Here is a 13,815-nt window from a genome sequence, read left to right as displayed (position 1 = left end):
GACCTACTGGACGCAAGTATCCTAGAGAAAGGGAACTGTAGCGACATGTATGACCGACTGGTAGAAAGGGACGACTCCGTACTGGACGCAACAAGAATGAAATGGGAGGATGACCTGGGGATTGAGATAGGGTGGGGTCTCTGGAGCGAAGCACTGCATAGGGTCAACTCCACCTCCACGTGCGCAAGGCTCAGCCTGACACAACTAAAAGTGGTACATAGAGCCCACTTAACAAGAACCGTATGAGTAGGTTCTTCCGGAGGTGGAGGACAGATGTGAACAGTGCCAAAGAGGCCCGGCCAACCACGCCCACATGTTCTGGTCTTACCCCAGACTTGTGGAGTACTGGACAGCCTTCTTCGAGGCTATGTCCAAAGTGGTGGGGGTGAGGGTGGAGCCATGCCCGATAGTGGCGGTCTTCGGGGTTTCAGACTAGCCAGATCTATTCCTGGGGAGGAGGAGGGGGGGGGGGGGGGGGGGGGGGGGGATGGATGGAACAACAAAGTGTATGTAGGAAACTGGGCGGGGGAAAAAAAAAGTTAACCACTCTGATTGGCTTTGGCAGACAGGGAACACTAGGAGGTACAGAAGGGGAAGGGGGAGGAATGAGGAGAAAACTCAGGGGAACCACAGGGAGAAGCAAGGGGAGGGGCGGAAGAAGAGACTGGAGCTCAGCGACAGAACACCAACTAGGAACAGGGGATGTCAGGAGGCAACAGGGAGGAGGGGGGGGGGGGGGGGGGGAGAGAATCATTCTATCTATTCTGTGGAAACTGTGTAAATTGTAAATATCGGACACCGAAGATTCACGATGTAAAATTTAAAATGCCAATGAAAACATGAAAAAAGACAAAGATCTTGACTTGGTATGGCAGACCAAGAAAAACACACTGGGAAAGGAGTGAGCTGCGGGGTCTACCAGGATCTGGGTGCGGAGTTGAACAAAGATGGGACGGGTTCAACTGGATAAAACACTGCTCTTTAAGAAAGGGGAGAAGTTTTGGGGTCTTCTGCCCTACTGCTTCTGGGTGACACTTCAGAAACGGGAGTTTCATTTTGACTCACCAGAGGAGGGGCAATGGGACTTTATAAGAGACCATGGACTTGAAGGAGTATGAGGACATTGAACTTTGGACAGGGGCTTTGTGTTCATTCTAAGTGTATGGGGTGGGTTTCGATGGGAGAAAGCAGCAATTGATTTCTTTTGTTTCTTTTTGTTTGTTTGGGGGGTGGGGGGGAGGAGTCAGAGGCCTTGGGTGGGGACCATCATGCTAGCTAGACAGGCTAGTTAACGAGAGTTAAGTAGGGACTTACCGGGAGTTCGGGGTTGGGGGTGTGTGAGATTGGATTCATTCTTTGAGGGTGGGGGTTGCTGGATAGGAAGATGAGGGGGATGGCAGCGTTGGTTAATAACAGAGTGGCGTTTGAGGTGGGAACATTTTGGCCGATCCAGGGGGGCAGGTATGTGATGGTCAGTGGGAAGCTGGAAGGGATGGCGGTAGTCCTGGTAAATGTTTATGCCCCAAATTGGAACAATGTGGATTTTATGAGGCAGGTGTTAGGGAAGATTCCGGACCTAGACACGCATCGCTTGATTATGGGAGTGATTTCAATATGGTCCTGGACTGGTCAAGTCCTAAGTCGTTGAGGGCGTCGGCAGTGGCTAGGGAAGGTGGGGGTGATTTGTGGGCTGCGTGGGGGTGGTTCGTGGGCTGCGTGGGGGTGGGGGTGACCTGTGGAAGTTTGTGAGGGTGAAGGTGCTTTCATACTTCTCCCATGTGCACAGGGTGTATTCCCGGATTGATTTGTTCGTGCTGGGGTTGGCCGACCTGGAGTACTCGGTGATTGTGGTTTCTGATCACTCATCGCATTGTGTGTTTTAAGGGGTAGGCCCAACAGCCGCAGTGGAGATTAGATGCAAGGTTGTCGGCGGATGAGGGAGTATGCGAGCAGGTGCAACTTCCATTCATAGCTATGTGGAGTTTCATAGAATTTACAGTGTAGATGGAGGCCATTCAGCCATTTGAGTCTGCACTGGCTCTTGGAAAGAGCACCCCACTTAAGCCCACATTTCTAACCTATTCCTGTAACCTAGTAACCCCACTAACCTTTTTGGACACTAAGGACAATTTAGCATAGCCAATCCACCAACCTTCACATCTTTGGATGTGGGAGCAAACCAGAGGAACACCTGGAGAAACCTACGCAGTCACGAGGAGAACGTGCAGACTCTGCAGACAGTGACCCAAGCCAGGAAGCGAACCTCAGATCCTGGCGCTGTTAGCAATATGCTAACCACTGTGCCATTGTGCTGCCAGAGTATAATGACTTGGGGGAGGTCACAGCTGTCATGCTGTGGGAGGCACTCAAGGCTGTAGTTAGAGGGGACTATATTTTGATTGGGAGCACAGGGAGAGGATTGAGGGGGCAAGGCTGGTAGATGAGATTTTGAGGGTGGACAGGAGATGCTCAGTGGCTCCAGAAGAGGGGTTGCTGAAGGAGAGACAGAGGCTCCAGATGGAGTTTGGGTTAGTGTCTATGGGGAAGGCGGTGGAGCAGTTGTGGAGGGCCAGAGGGACAGTGTATGAGTACAGGGAGAAGGTGAATAGGATGCTAGTCCATCAGTTAAGGAAGCAAGCAGCGACGAAGGAGATTGGTAGAGTGTGAGGGACGAGAAGGTATGGTGGTGATAGGGCATTTGAGGCCTTTTACAGGAGGCTGTAGGTGTCGGAGCCCCCCTGACAGGGGAAGAGAGGTTGAAGCAGCTCCTGGATGTGTTGGAGTTTCCCAAGGTGGAGGAGGGATGGATTCTGGGCCTGGTGACCCCGATTGGGTTGAGGTAGGTGATGGATGGCATGGGTGCGATGCAAGCAGGGAAGGCCCTGGGGCCGGACGGGTTTGCAGTAGAGTTTTACAGAAAGTTTGGGGCGGAGCTGGGACCACTGCTGGTGAAGATGAACACAGTGGTGAGAAGGGGGTGGTGGGTTTCCCCCTACATTGTCGCAGGTTCCATCTCCCTGATTTTAAAGAAGGATAGGGACCTGGAGCAGTCCGCGTCATACTGCTCGATATAGTTATTGACTTGTCGATGCCAAGCTATTGGTGAAGGTGCTTGCATTGCGGATTGAGGACTGCGTATCAGGGAGGGTCAGACGGGTTTTGTGAAGGGAAGGCAGTTGCTGGCGAATGTGTGAAGGTTAATTAATGTGGTCATGATGCCCTCAGAGGGGCAGGAGGTAGAGAGGCTTCTGATCGGGGTGGAGTGGGCATATTTGTTGGAGGTGCTGGGCAGTTTGGGTTCGGTCAGGGGTTTGGTGGATTGGGTATTCGCTTGCTGCACCGGTGGGGCTTGACTCGAGGTTGCGGGGGTGGCGGCAGGTGGGGATTGAGCACTTCAGGGTCTTGTTTATTGGGGCATATTTGTGGGCTAGAGGAGTTGGAGGAATTGTTTATTGGGGCATATTTGCTAGCTGAAGGAATTGTATGAGCTGCCCAAGTGGAATGCTTTTAGGTACCTGTAGGCTCGTGATTTTGTGAGGAGAGAGTTGCCGTCCTTTCTGTGTTGCCACCTCCGGTGTTGCAACACAGCTGTCTTTGGAGGACGAAATAGGGGAGGGGAAGGTGTTGGATATTTATAAGGAATTGATGAAGAGGGAGGGCGCTCCGGTGGAGGAAGAGGAGGAAATGGGAGGGGAGGTGAGGGCCAGGACTTTGGCAGAGGCCTTGCGGAGGGTGAACGCGTCCTCGTTGTCTGCGAGGTTAAGCCTCATGCAGTTTAAAGTGGTGCCTCGGTCCCACATGATGATGACAAGGCTGACCAGGTTCTTTGCAGGGGTGGAGTTTAGGTGCGGGCAGTGCGTGGGAGAGGCCTGCGAATCACGTCCACATGTTCTAGGCATGTCCAAGTCTGAGGGGTACCTGACAAGGGTTCTTGGATGCGAGGTGATGGGTGTGTGAGTGTGCCAGAAGAGCAAGGAGTGAGTATGAGCGGTGTGTGTATGTGGGGGAGAGGAAAGGGGGCAACGTATTGGTCTTTTCCTCCTTGATAGCCTGGAGATGGATTTTGTTGGGTTGGCGGGACTCGGAGCCGCCAAAAGCGTGGGTGAGCGACCAGGCAGAATTCCCAAGGTTGGAGAAGGTGAGGGATTCGCCTGGTGGTGGAAAACATTCACCGATATCTACAAAGAGAACTGTTAGGTCAGCAAGGGAAGGGGGGTTAAAGTGAAAAAGGCGGGAAATGGTGGGGTGTTGCTGTCAGGGGGGTTGGCGGATTGAGGTTGTTTATTGGGCTGAATGTTTTTTCTGATATTCTGTGTATATTTGTTAAATGCCTTGAATAAAATTATTTTAAAATAAATAAATAAACACGATTCTGGGCCAACCACAACTCTTCGAACACGAAAATGCAGATAATTTTTTTTTGCATAATTAATAGGGTCAGACATAAGAATAAAAATTTATCTTGTGTGTTGTTTAGGAACATAGGAAAATTTAGCCCCTCAGGTCTGCACCACTATTCATAGAATTATAGAATATACTGTGCAGAAGGAGGTCTTTTGGCCCATCAAGTCTGCACCAGTTCTTGGAAAAAGCACCCTACCTAAGCCCACACCTCCACCTTATCCCCATTACCTAATAACCCCCTTAGCCTTTTTGGACACTTAAGGGCAATTTAACATGGCCAATCCACCTAACTTGCACATCTTTGGACTGATTGATCTTCACCTCAATTCCTTTTTCCTGCTTTTGGTCCATATCCCTTGACATCCACACCCAACTCCAATTTACCAATCTAGGCCTTGAAGCTCTAGATTGGCCCTTAGCACCACAGCCATTTGGGTAAAAGTTTATTGAATGAAGTGCATCCTGATCTTGTTCCTAAATGGCCCAGCTCAAATTTTAAGATTATGATCTTTTGTTCTCAATTCCCTGACTGGAAGAAATAGTTTCCCTATATTTACCCTATAAAATTCTTTTAATATTTTTAAAACCTTTAACAGGACAGCAGTAAATCTATTTGCAATGATAGAGTAGCTTTATTTGGTTTCAGTAACCTCAGTTTGTGAAGTATCCAGGGGAGACAGCCAGTATCTTGTTGCCAACACTTGAAAGATATAATTTTGAGAAGCATCATCACATGACCTTCTGCTCTTGATCATCTAATACATCCATGCCCTGCCTTTCCATGCCAATTGGAAACAGAGAGACCTGGTTGACTAAGCCACGAATCATCCAAATAGCCATTCCCAAACCCAGTAGTTACATGGTCACCATAATAGATACTAGCTTCTTGCTCCACATTTTATTAACAGAATTTATATTACCAGCCTCCGATGGATAGACTCGACATCTGGAATACTAGTCCAGTAACATAATTAAAACTCTCCCGTTCTCTTGGCCCGGAGAACAGCCTAATTCCTGGAGACTCTGGGGCAACCCAAGATTCCAGAAAAGTTACCAGTCTCAAGTAGTTAACTCACCGGAGTACTTCACCGCCAAAATGATCCATGTTCCGAGGATTTGCAAACTGGTATTTCCTGTTGTATTGATTGAACCACCCCTTGATCTCACTATTTAAAACAGAGCATGAATTCAAAATACATTGAATTATCCATTTATAGAAGATGGCAAATTTTGGCCAGTTTGCCACTGGAGGATCAGGCCATCCAACCATCTAATTGCTTCCACCCCAGGTAAATTGTGCTATAACAGCAAATTTGGGCTATCTTTCAGAATTTTACACAGTCAACTGCAAATATCTGGGAAAGATAGCAGTAATAGATTAAGAAGCAGCTCAAGAATGCTGGAGAGATGAGTCATTAAAACACCTGCACAATTATTACAATCCAGAGGTGAAGATACAGAGTTATGGTAATAGAGACAGTGACAGTGTGTCGAAGAAAGGGACAGAAATGAAAGCAGAGCTTTTGAGATGAAAAGCCAGGAGTGAAGAGCCTAGTTTGTGGAAAAACTAAATTTTTCTGTTTCCATTGCAATTTGTTCCCTAGACAAATTGATATGATAGAACATTTAAAAAAATTTTTAGTGTACACAATTATTTATTTTCCAATGAAGAGGCAATTTAGCGTGACCAATCGACCTAACCTGCACATCTTTGGGTTATGGGGGTGAAACCCATACAGAGACGGGGAGAATGTGCAAACTCCACACGGACAGTGACCCAGAGCTGGGATCCAACCTGGGGCCTAAGCGCCATAGTCAGCAGTGCTAACCACTGGGTCGTCCTAAATGATGGAACATTCTAATCATCATAATAATTTTTTGTCACAAGTCGGCTTACATTAACACCGCAGGCACAGGGAGAATGTGCAGACTCCACACAGTGACCCAAGCCGAATTCGAACCTAGGACCCTGGAGCTGTGAAGCAACAGTGCTACCCACATAGCTACCGTGCTGCTCATTGGGTAGTAAACATCCATTTTTTAATACGAGAGCTCATTGGAGTGGGGCTATCCAGCACAAACTAGAGAAATGAGAAGGATTTATTTCACTAGAGAGTGTTATTTAAAATTATGAAGGGTTGGAACAGAATAGAAATCGATCATTTCTAATATTTACAGATACAGAATTAAGAGAATGTTGATATGGACGGCATGGTAGCACAGTGGTTAGCACGGTTGCTTCACAGCACCAGGGTCCCAGGTTCGCTTCCCGGTTTGGGTCACTGTCTGTGCGGAGTCTGCATGTTCTCCCAGTGTCTGAGTGGGTTTCCTCCGGGTGCTCTGGATTCCTCCCACAAGTCCCGAAAGACGTGCTGTTAGATTATTTGGACATTCTGAATTCTCCCTCTGTGTACCTGAACAGGCGCCGGAATGTGCCAACTAGGGGCTTTTCACAGTAACTTCATTGCAGTGTTAATGTAAGCCTACTTGTGACAATAAAGATTATTATAAACAATATCAAAAGCAAGATGCATTAGGTGGGTTATAGGGATAGGGGAGTAGGCCTAGTTCGAGTGCTCTTTCAGAGTGTTTGTGCAGACATGATGGGCCAAATGGCCTCCTTCTGCACTGCAGGGATTCTATTTACTTTATGCAAGGCAGTAGCAGGAAAAACCATTTCATGAAACAGGGGGATTTTGAGGCTGTCAGTGATTGAAACAGCATCTATCACTATTTAAGAATAGTTTAGGTAGGTGTTTCAAGACAAGGGGAATAAAGATATGTGGGAACAGAGCAAATATGGGATTATAACTACTGCTTTTGTGGAGGATAAATACCAACATGGATTGGTTGGGCTGAATAACTCATTTGTATTATACATGCTTTGGAATATATTACCACAAGGATGTCACAGAACTGAGATAATCACAATGTTTAAGAGAACCAGGTATATGTTTGAAGTAAAATACTAAAGGAGAAATTGAAAGAAAAGAAGAAATTGGGATTGAGGAGAGCAGCACAATCACAACAGGCAGTCAGAGTCACCTCCCATACTGAATTTTAAAAATATTTTTATAAGGCATTTATGTAAACAGCATATACAAACAAACACAAGAGCAAGAACAAACTGGAACATCATAATAAATAAATAACTAAACAACAGCCGCGTACTGAAACGTTGATGCATCTGTACACCTCACCTGTTACTTTCTAGAACATGTGTTACTTCAGATTTCATATTTTGAGAAATCCGATGAACCATTTGATAAATCTCAGCCCCTGCAAACGTGCCTTCTCCTTCACTGTAGAGGGTAATGAACAGACACAGAATTAGCTCAGAGTGTTTCAACAGTATTCTAAAAACAATACAAGAGTATATGCACTATTTGGCAATAGAACTGTGCCAAAATGAGAGAGAAAATTTTAAATAGTTATCAAATTGAATATGATGACCATGACATTTAAACTGCTTAGGTATTGTGCAAGATCTATGCTAGCATGGCCATCTCCCAATGCTTGGTCTCAAGCAACCCAGAACATAAACCTGCCAAGGTTGGCAACCAGAAAGACTCATTGGCCTTTGCAAATCCAACAAGATTACTACCCCTGACTGCAGCTAGCAACATAACACCCAACATCAGGAACTGGGGCTGACAACATGGGTGTGATAAAGCAAAGCATAAATGCAGCCATTAGTGCTTCAAAGCATCAGTAAAAGATGAGAACACTTAAGAATTTGTAAATCTCCACAACATTATACTTGTATTTCCCTTTCAATTTTCTCCTCTCCTCTTTGGATTATCCCTTTCAGTTGGCGATGCAATATTCACAACAGCAGGCATTAGTTCCCATTACCATTTTGGACATTTTCCCAAAGCAAAACTTCAGCAATGGTCCCTGAGCATCCCAAAGCACTAGGCTACACCTCAACATGCATATTGCACCTCTAATGTAACATTATATTCCAAGGTACTCCTCAGGGAGGAAGGTAAGAAACCAAAGACATCAACAATGAAGGCTGTAAAAATGCTTCTTAAAGTGAAAAGAGCAAGATGAAAGAGTTTCAGATTGTGGGGGCAAGATAGCCAAAAGCTTGACCGCTGATAATGGGGTGGGATAATGACGAGGGTGTGACAAGAACACACAGTAGACCAGTTAGATTTGTTGAAAGTACCAACAATGACTTAAGATTGGAAGAACTTGTAGAGGTTGGGAGTGATAATGATATGGAGTGACTTGTAGATGAGAGAAAATTTTGAAGTTGATCTGGGATAGGCAATCAATGAAGGCTCACAATAACAGACAACCAAATTAAGCAAGTCTTGTGGAATAGGATGCAGGCAGTGGAATTCTGGATCACTTGAAGTTTGTGTAGGATGGAACCTGGGCAGCTGGTGGTTAATCCTGAGGGCATTGATGAGAGTTTTAGTAACAGTGGGATGAGAACGGAATGAAGACAGAAGGAAGCCATTTATCTTGGTGACAGCTTGATGGATCTTGGGATGTTTATCTATGTTAACAGCAATATATAAATGCATAAATGTCTTTGGTTTTGAAGCCAGGCTCAGGGTCAAGTATGGTGTGTATTGTTGGATTCTACTTGAGTTGGGCATTCATTGGGTGAGGGATCAAGTGAAAAGCTTTGGCAAAGATGGAAAAAGGTGACTTTAGTATTGTGACAGTTGACACACAAGTCGTCCAGGACACATCTACCCCAAGCAATTGTCTCCCATCTGCCTAGCTTTAATTCCCACAGATTCAAGTCAAACTCCTGTGTAGTTGCTTCTTGTGATGTCAGGACACATTTCCCTTCATGCCCACCCCAAAAACAAAATTCAGAAATGATTATTTACCTCACATTGTTGTCCACGTTAATATTTTTAAATCCCAACATTTGCTGCGATTTTGTTTTCACCTCATTTGTGAAAGAGCCTGAGGAAGTGAATGAAAAACGTTAACAGAGAAAGATATTCACACAGAAAAGGTTCCACCCTTCACCAATAAACTCATTCGAGTGTACTGGGATATTTACTTTGTATTATTCTGTTGGGGTGGCTGGTATCAAATATGTTATGGGATTCCTTCAATAGATATATCACGTTTCTGACTTCAGACTTCACAGGGGTCAGGTACTGTATTGATCACTGCTGCCTACGGCACTGAGGTCTCTGGTTCGATCTCAGCCCCGGGTCACTACCAGTGTGGAGTTTGCACCTTCTCCCCGTGTCTGTGTGGGTCTCACCCCCATAACCCAAAGATGTGCAGGTTAGGTCGATTGGCCACGCTAAATTGCTCCTTAATTTAACAAAGGTTCCTGCATTAACATGATACACAATGTACAAATGTATTCTCTGTAGCAGAGGATAAAGACTAGGGGTGCGATCCTCCCAAACCACGACAAAGTGCTCCCACCAGTGGGAGAGCAGGAGTGCTTCCTGCTGGCACTGGGAGCGCTGGAGAGGAGAGATTCACAGCACGCAAGTTGGCTATCATTCTGCCCACGTGAATCTTCCCGAATTTCTTAGGTGAGTGATTCATTGGAGCTATGAATCACCATGTTAGCTGGACAAGCTGGAGCAGCTTTTAAGCACTCCACTCACCAGACTGTCATTCCAGCCAAGATGGCTACAAGAAAAGCAGCTCTAAGGTTCCTGGATGGTGACACCGAAAGGATGCTGGACGCAGTGGAGGATAGGAAGGACATCCTATTCCCCAGGGTGGGCCACAGACATCAGCCATCGGTCATGAACCAAGCCTGGGTTGAGGAGGCCGAAGCAGTAAGTGATGGCAGCATGACCAGGAGGACCGGCATGCGGTGCAGGAAGATGATGAATGGCTTCCTTTAACCACCTGTGTGCCCCTAGCATCATTCCAGTCCCTACACTTGCAATCTGCCCCATAACCCTCACATGCCACCTACCAGCATCCCCCAGGACTCCCCACCACAACCCTTACCCTCATGTGCCACCAGCTATGAACGCCCCTAATCCTGGCCTGCCGGTACCTCACAATATCCTATCTGTTTCCCCAAGGACAAAACAGGCCACAACAGGAGGGAGAGTCAGAAAGCAGAGGGAGGACGTTACTTAGATACACATCCTCACCTCACCTCCTCCATGGAACGCATGGGGCTGGCAGATGATCAAGCAGTCACGGACTCAGAGGTTTGCATGCAATGAAGTGAGAGTCCAAACCAACTTAATCCAGATGTCCTACCTCAAGTGAGCCTTTCATGTTCCAGTCTTGTCCTTCCCAAGAGCTGAACCCTCCGTGTCGCCTGTCCAACCCCTCAGAAAACACTGGAGCAGACCTCCGGGGAGGACATTGAATTCTCAGCACCATTCACCCGCAGCGCAGAGGCAATAGCCTCGGTGGGACATGTTAGTGGACAGGCTCCTGGGTCACCCTCTGGTGAGCACCACACACCTGCTGCAACACATCAGGTGGAGGCAGGAATTCACGAGGGAGCAACCAGTCGGAGGGCTGCCCAATTCCAGAGAACAGCTGCCCCAAGATAGATATCGCGACTCTGGAAAAGGTGATCCCATCATTGGTGCAAATATAGAAGCAGAGCTAGACTTACAGGAGTGTCAGCAACATTTCAGCACTGCAAATGCAACTGGACCCCCCTTCCAGGTGCAGACGATATTGTCGACAATGTATGGCACTCAGGCTAATATTGCAGCGGGGACATCCGCAGTGGAAAGCCAGGGACAAGGTGTCAAGAGTCATGTGTGAGGACGTCCAAGGCTTGGGTCGCACTCCCAGGCACAGATGGACATTGTTGTGGGGCTCCAGAGCTTGGGCCAGTCACAACAGGTCATGGCTGAGGGCATAGAGGGACCAGCCGCAGAGGATCTCTGCAGTCGTAAAGGGATGTGTCGCAATAACTAAAGAATCCCAGCCTAATTTATATCAGTGAATATTTTGACTGCAGCTATGTTAAAAGTGAATACTTCTGATCTGCTGTAGCTGGCATGAGCAGTGTGCAAATTGACACCAAATTAGCATGTTGGAGCAAGTGGTGCAGAATATGGGAGCAAGTGGTGCAGAATATGACAGTAAGATACTGCAGTTGCTAGAAATCTAAATAAAAACAGTGTTGTAAATACTCAGCAGGTCTAGCAGCATTGTGGAGAAGGAACAGTTAATGTTTCAGGTGATGATTTTTCATCAGAACTGGGAAAAGTTAGACGTATAATAGGTCTAAACACATGGGACAGAGGAAGTGTTTTAACGAGCGATTCCAATCTGTCTGGTTAAAACACTCGGGAGTGAACGATCAGGGAGCCGAAGATATGGACGACAGCACTTTCAGACCTCTGAAAGTTGCGTTCGTTGCTGGACTGAAGCCAGATTTGACAAAGATACGGAAGGTTACTTTGCCCGGGTGGGAAACCAGAGAAATTACCTTTGCAGCATTAGTGGATCTATGTAACCAGTTAGAAGGGATATAGCAGCTAAACTCCGAACCATGCAGGGGGGAAACCTAGCAACAACAATACCCAAGAAAAACAACCTGGAAAGCATCATCACTGCGGGAAAAAAGGCCTTTGGGCGCGGATGTGTAAAGAGAAAGGACGACAGGGAAAGAGCCCGACATCTAATCCAAGCATGTTCTGTGATGGCGCGGATGACTTGGTGCAAAGATTCTTTTTTTTTAAAAAAACATTTTATTGAGGCGTTTCTATATATACACAACCATGAAAAGACAAGCAAACAGGAACACAAATACTCAAAACAAATAAATGCCGAACACTCCGCCTCCCACTCCCCACCTTCCGACAGCACAAGTGGTTAGCACTGTGGCTTCACAGTGCCAGGATCCCAGGTTCGAATCCCCGCTGGGTCACTGTGTGGAGTCTGCACGTTCTCCCCATGTCTGCGAGGGTTTCCTCCAGGTACTCTGGTTTTCTCCCACAGTCCAAAGACGTGCAGGTTAGGTGGATTGGCCATGCTAAATTGCCCTTAGTGTCCATAAATGTTAGGAGGCGCTATTGGGTTACAGGGATAGGGTGGAAGTGACGGCTTAAGTGGGTCGGTGCAGACTCGATGGCCGAATGGCCTCCTTCTGCACTGTATGTTCTCGGTTTCCCTACCTCCTTTTTTAACCCCCCCCCCCCCTTACTGACATGTTAACTATTTTCAAAGAAGTCGATGAACGGCTGCCATCTTCGGGCAAACATCTCCATGTGAACTTTATCTTCTCCAGCCTGAGAAAATCTGCCGGATCGTTCACCTAAAGCCCCGGTTTCATTGGCCCCGGGTCCCGCCACTCAAATAAGATTAGTCTCTGGGCTACCAGGGAGGCAAAGGCCAAGATGTTAGCCTCTCTCACCCCTTGGACTGCCGGGCTCGGGACCACCTTCACCCCTGAGCCAGCTGACATAACATCAGTGAGCCCTCGCCAGAATCTCCTAAACTTCGGAGAGGCCCAAAACATGTGGACATGATTTGCGGGCCCACACCTATCCTCCACCCTTTCAAAAAACCTGCTCATCCTAGCCACAGTCACCTTGTGAACCACTTAAACTGAATAAGGCTAAGCCTAGCACACAACGAGGATGCGTTCACCCTTCTCAAAGCCTCCTCCCACATCTCTGTCTTCACCTCCCTCCCAACTCTTCCTCCCACTTATGTTTCACTACCCCAAATCGGGGTTCACTCCCAGTCCATCAACTACTCATCAATTTCCAAAGCTCTACCTCACCTACCCCCATTTTTGACACTACCTTGTCCTGCAGCCCCCGGGGCGGCAGATGGGGAAAGATCCGCACCTGCTTCCTGATATAATCCCTCACCTGTAAATACCGGAACCCATTCCTGGCAGGCAACTCAAATTCCTCCACCAACCCCTCCAAGCTCGAAAAGCTGCCCCCACGAATAGATCCCCAAACCTCTCACTCCTGACCCGTTGCCACCCTCGAAAACCCCCATCCAGGCCCCCCAGAGCAAACCTATGATTCCCACAGATCAGTGCCCTAACCGAGACCTCCTCCAGTCCCCGGTGCTGCCGCCACCGTTCCCACACCCTCAGGGCCGCCACCACTACTGGGCTTGTGAAATACCTCACCGGCGAGAAAGGCAGAGGCGCCATGAACGGTGCCCCTAAACTCGAGTCCATTTAAAGAGGCTGCCTCCATCCGCTTCCATACCAACCCCTCCCCCAGTACCCGCTTCCTGACCATGGCTATATTTGCCGCCGAGTAATAATTCAGCAAATTTGGGAGAGCCAAGCTCGCACCGCACCAGCAGCACCTTCTTTACCCACCCAAACAAACCCCAATATCAGTGCATTCACCCTCCTAAAAAACGCCTTTGGAATGAAGATTGGGAGATTCTGGAACACAAATAAGAACCTCAGAAGAACCGCCATCTTCACTAATTACATCCGTCCCACCTCCTAAAATC

The 13,815-nt window shown here is 47.4% G+C and overlaps 1 protein-coding gene across 3 annotated transcripts in view; it reads right to left on the bottom strand.

The window, feature by feature from the left end:
* Nucleotides 1–13,815, bottom strand: part of zgc:113333 (beta-N-acetylhexosaminidase) — a 95,605-nt gene that overhangs the window by 16,764 nt on the left and 65,026 nt on the right. For all 3 annotated transcript variants that reach the window (XM_038821096.1, XM_038821094.1, XM_038821095.1), the window contains 3 exons: nt 9,258–9,336; nt 7,605–7,706; nt 5,481–5,570 (listed from right to left, as the gene is read on the bottom strand). In XM_038821096.1, the coding sequence (XP_038677024.1) occupies nt 5,481–5,570; nt 7,605–7,706; nt 9,258–9,336 (271 nt within the window). The remainder of the gene's footprint in view (nt 1–5,480; nt 5,571–7,604; nt 7,707–9,257; nt 9,337–13,815) is intronic.

Source organism: Scyliorhinus canicula, chromosome 15, assembly GCF_902713615.1.
Source record: "Scyliorhinus canicula chromosome 15, sScyCan1.1, whole genome shotgun sequence".
Lineage (NCBI taxonomy): Eukaryota > Metazoa > Chordata > Chondrichthyes > Carcharhiniformes > Scyliorhinidae > Scyliorhinus > Scyliorhinus canicula.
The sequence above is the reverse complement of the archived record's forward strand: the minus strand, read 5'-3'. Positions and strand labels throughout refer to the sequence as shown.